The following is a 3689-nucleotide window of genomic DNA, read 5'->3' as shown; positions in this document are numbered from 1 at the left end:
GGAACCCGATTCCGAATGTGAACCTAATTTACCCAATTCACCTACTCGTTCCCAATGACCTTTTGTTGATCCCAACTTTGTTAACCCCTAAGGACCGAGAGGCCGCCATAGGATACCTAAAGGACCTGCTCAAGCCAATAACCCATTCTGTAAGAGTTTTCGCTATGACAATCAGTCACTGGATATGTGTCTTCGTTATCATCCCTATGACGCTTCTACTTCCACTTCTAAACCTAGTACGTCCACTGCTGCTACTAATGACAACAACCCCAATGACCTTACGTCAAGAGTCGAGAACCTAGAGAAGATGGTCAAGTATTTGTTGAAGGAGCTGCAAAAACCGAAATAGAGTTGCTTGTTTGGACTTGTTCCACGTCATTAGAAACTATTTTATTATTATTGCTTATTACTTGATACTCGCACATACATTACTAGATGTGGCTTTGATTTTATGGTTTTTACTTATGACATGATGGATATGTTACTTTCTTGGGTTATGCATGGATTATGAATGAGAATTTTGTTACTCAAAGTGTCTGGTTTACTAATAACTTATCATGCATTACAATTTTGATACAAGCTATTAGTTACTCCGGTGAATTGTTAATTGTTACTACTGCTATTGCTACTTAGTATTAATGCTACTATTGTACACTGCCCATGCTACTGTTACGACTAAGCACTATGCACCACTACTACTTACTACTAGCACAACTAGAATCTTTATGATTTAATATTATCTACTATGCATCACTACCCGTTGCTAGTATATTTTTACATACTGATTTCATTGACGCTAATAGGGTGTGTTATCTTAACCAGAAAGATAATGTCGCCAAAGAAGTTTACCCAAGCTGATGTTCGCCGGTGGATTACCGAAGGTTTTACTGAAGTTGTGGCTGAACTCCGAAACGGAACCAACAACACTACTAACACTGCCCATCAGCAGAATCAGGCTAATCAGGATACTACCCACGTTCCGAACCAGAACAACAACCAGGATACTACCCCAACTACTCAAGACACCGATAACCAGCAGAATAATACCGTCAACACCAACACTGTTAGCATCAACAATGTCAACACCAACACTACTCCAGCAGGATGCACTTATAAGACTTTCTTGAGCTGTGAAACTCATTCGTTCAATGGTACCGAAGGCCCAGTCGGTCTGACTCGTTGGTTCGAGAAGCTTGAGTTTGTCTTCCGTATCAGTGGTTGTAGAGATGCTGATAGGACAAAGTTTGCATCTTGTAAGCTGTCAGATGGCACTCTAACTTGGTGGAATACTTATCCTAAGTCTGTAGGTATGGATCAGGCTTTTGAGACTTCATGGGAGGATTTGAAACAACCGATGATCGAAGAGTATTGTCCCTACAATGAAACTGTTAAGATGGAGTGGGAACTCCAGAACTTGAAATTGGTTGGTACTGATCTAACCAGGTACAATAAGAGATTCTTCAAGCTTGCCCTTATGTGTCCGAATATGGTTACTCCCGAATGCCGCAAGATCACTCTGTATGTGAAAGGATTGATTGAGAATATCCAAGGCGGTGCGACTACTTCTAAGCCAAGGACTGTTCAAGAGGCAGTCGAGATGGCGCATGAGTTGATGGATCAAATCGAAGAGCGAGGAAAAGCTCCTGCAGCAATTGAGACCAAGACGTATGATAACAAGAGGAAATGGAACAACAGAAACAATAATTTCGGAAAGAATTACAACCAGCAGCCGTATAAGAAACAAGATACTGCCAAGGGCAACACTGCTACTCCAAATACCAACTCCGATTACAAGGGAAGGTTTCCGTTGTGTGCTAAATGCAATAGGCATCATCCGAGTGATTGTATTAAGAAGTGTGATAAGTGTAAGAAGAATGGACACTTGGCTGCAGAGTGTAAAGCTGGTTCGAATATGTGCTATGGATACGGAAAAGCTGGTCACTTTAAGAAGGATTGCCCGACTACAAGTAAGAGTGTTGAACCTGCTAGAGGAAGAGCTTTCAACATCAACTCTAGTGAGGCTCGTGATGATCCCAAGCTAGTCACGGGTACGTTTTTACTCGACAATCATCATGCTTATGTACTTTTTGATTCTGGAGCTCATAGAAGCTTTGTGTCTAGTGATTTTTGCCATAATCTTAAGAATCCTGTATCGTCATTAGAAAACTTATACTCTATTGAGCTAGGGAATGGTAATCTAATGAAAACTGATAAGGTCTATCGTGATTGTACTTGGATTTTGGCTGGAACAACTTTTAGAATAGATATGATACTGATTAAGCTAGAAAGTTTCGACCTCGTGGTTGGAATGGACTGGTTAGCCGAGAATAGAGCTGACATCGTTTGCCACCAGAAGGCGATTTGTATACCTGTTACCAAAGATGAACCTTTGATGGTGTATGGAGAGTGAAGCAATACACCGTTACACTTCATTAATTGTTTGAAGGCGTAGAAACACACAAGAAAGGGTTGTCTTGCTATGCTGGTTCACGTGAGAAAAACTGAATCTGAAGGCAAGAAACTCAAAGATGTGCCGATTGTTAGAGAATTTCCCGATGTTTTTCTAGATGAGTTACCTGGGATACCTCCGCATAGAGATGTAGAGTTCTAGATTGACTTAGTGCCTAGAGCAGCACCTGTAGCGCGCGCACCGTATAGACTTACACTTTCAATATTGTAAGAGTTGTCTAGTCAGTTACAAGAGCTTTTAGACAAAGGATTCATTCGACCGAGTTCTTCACCATGGGGAGCTCCAGTTATTTTTGTAAAGAAGAAGGATGGATCTATGAGACTCTATATCGATTACAGGGAGTTGAATAAGCTAACTATCAAGAATCGATATCTGTTACCGAGGATTGATAAATTTTTTTGATCAATTGCAAGGATCAGCATGTTACTCTAAGATCGATCTGAGGTAGGTTACCATCAGATGAGAGTAAAGGGGGCAGATATACCAAAGACAATGTTTAGGACACGCTATGGACATCATGAGTTCACAGTAATGCCATTTGAATTGACGAACGCACTGGCTGTGTTCATGGATCTCATGAACCCTGTGTGTAAGCCATATCTGGACAAGTTTGTTATTGTGTTTATAGATGATATTTTGGTATATTCTAAGGACAAGGAAGAACACGAGCAATATCTTCGTTTGTTACTTGAGATGCTCAGGAAGGAGCAGTTGTACGCGAAATTTTTAAAGTGTGATTTCTGGCTGCAAGAAATGCAATTTGGGTCATATCGTAGGTGTCAATGGTATTCAAGTTGATCCTGTGAAGATAGAAACGGTTAAGGAATGGGAGACGCCTAAGTAGCCAATGCAGATACGACAATTCTTAGGTCTCATCGGTTATTATAGAAGATTCATTGAGGGATTTTCTACTATTGTCCGACCGTTAATGACATTGACTCACAAGGGTAAGAAGTATGAATGGACTGAGCTTCATGAGTCCGCATTTCAGTTGTTAAAAGAGAAATTAACTACTGCACCGATTTTGTATTTACCCGAAGGAACTGAGGATTTTGTGATATAATCTGATGCTTCACGACAGGGTTTGGTTGCGTGTTAATGCAACAGAAGAAAGTGATCGCCTATGGGTCACGACAACTAAAGATACATGAACAGAACTATACGACTCATGATTTAGAACTTGGTGTTGTGGTCTTTGCACTGAAGATGTGGAGACACT

General features: G+C 40.7%; 1 protein-coding gene across 1 annotated transcript; it reads left to right on the top strand.

Annotated features, from left to right (window-relative positions):
* Positions 1–829: 829 nt before the first annotated feature.
* On the top strand, positions 830–2410 carry LOC139842216 (uncharacterized). Its single transcript, XM_071832387.1, has 2 exons — positions 830–2048; positions 2163–2410. The coding sequence occupies exons 1-2, from the start codon at positions 830–832 to the stop codon at positions 2408–2410; spliced, it is 1467 nt and encodes a 488-aa protein (XP_071688488.1).
* The last annotated feature ends 1279 nt before the right edge of the window (positions 2411–3689 follow it).

This window comes from Rutidosis leptorrhynchoides, chromosome 1 (genome assembly GCF_046630445.1).
Source record: "Rutidosis leptorrhynchoides isolate AG116_Rl617_1_P2 chromosome 1, CSIRO_AGI_Rlap_v1, whole genome shotgun sequence".
In the NCBI taxonomy this organism is placed as follows: Eukaryota; Viridiplantae; Streptophyta; class Magnoliopsida; order Asterales; family Asteraceae; genus Rutidosis; species Rutidosis leptorrhynchoides.
The sequence above is the reverse complement of the archived record's forward strand: the minus strand, read 5'-3'. Positions and strand labels throughout refer to the sequence as shown.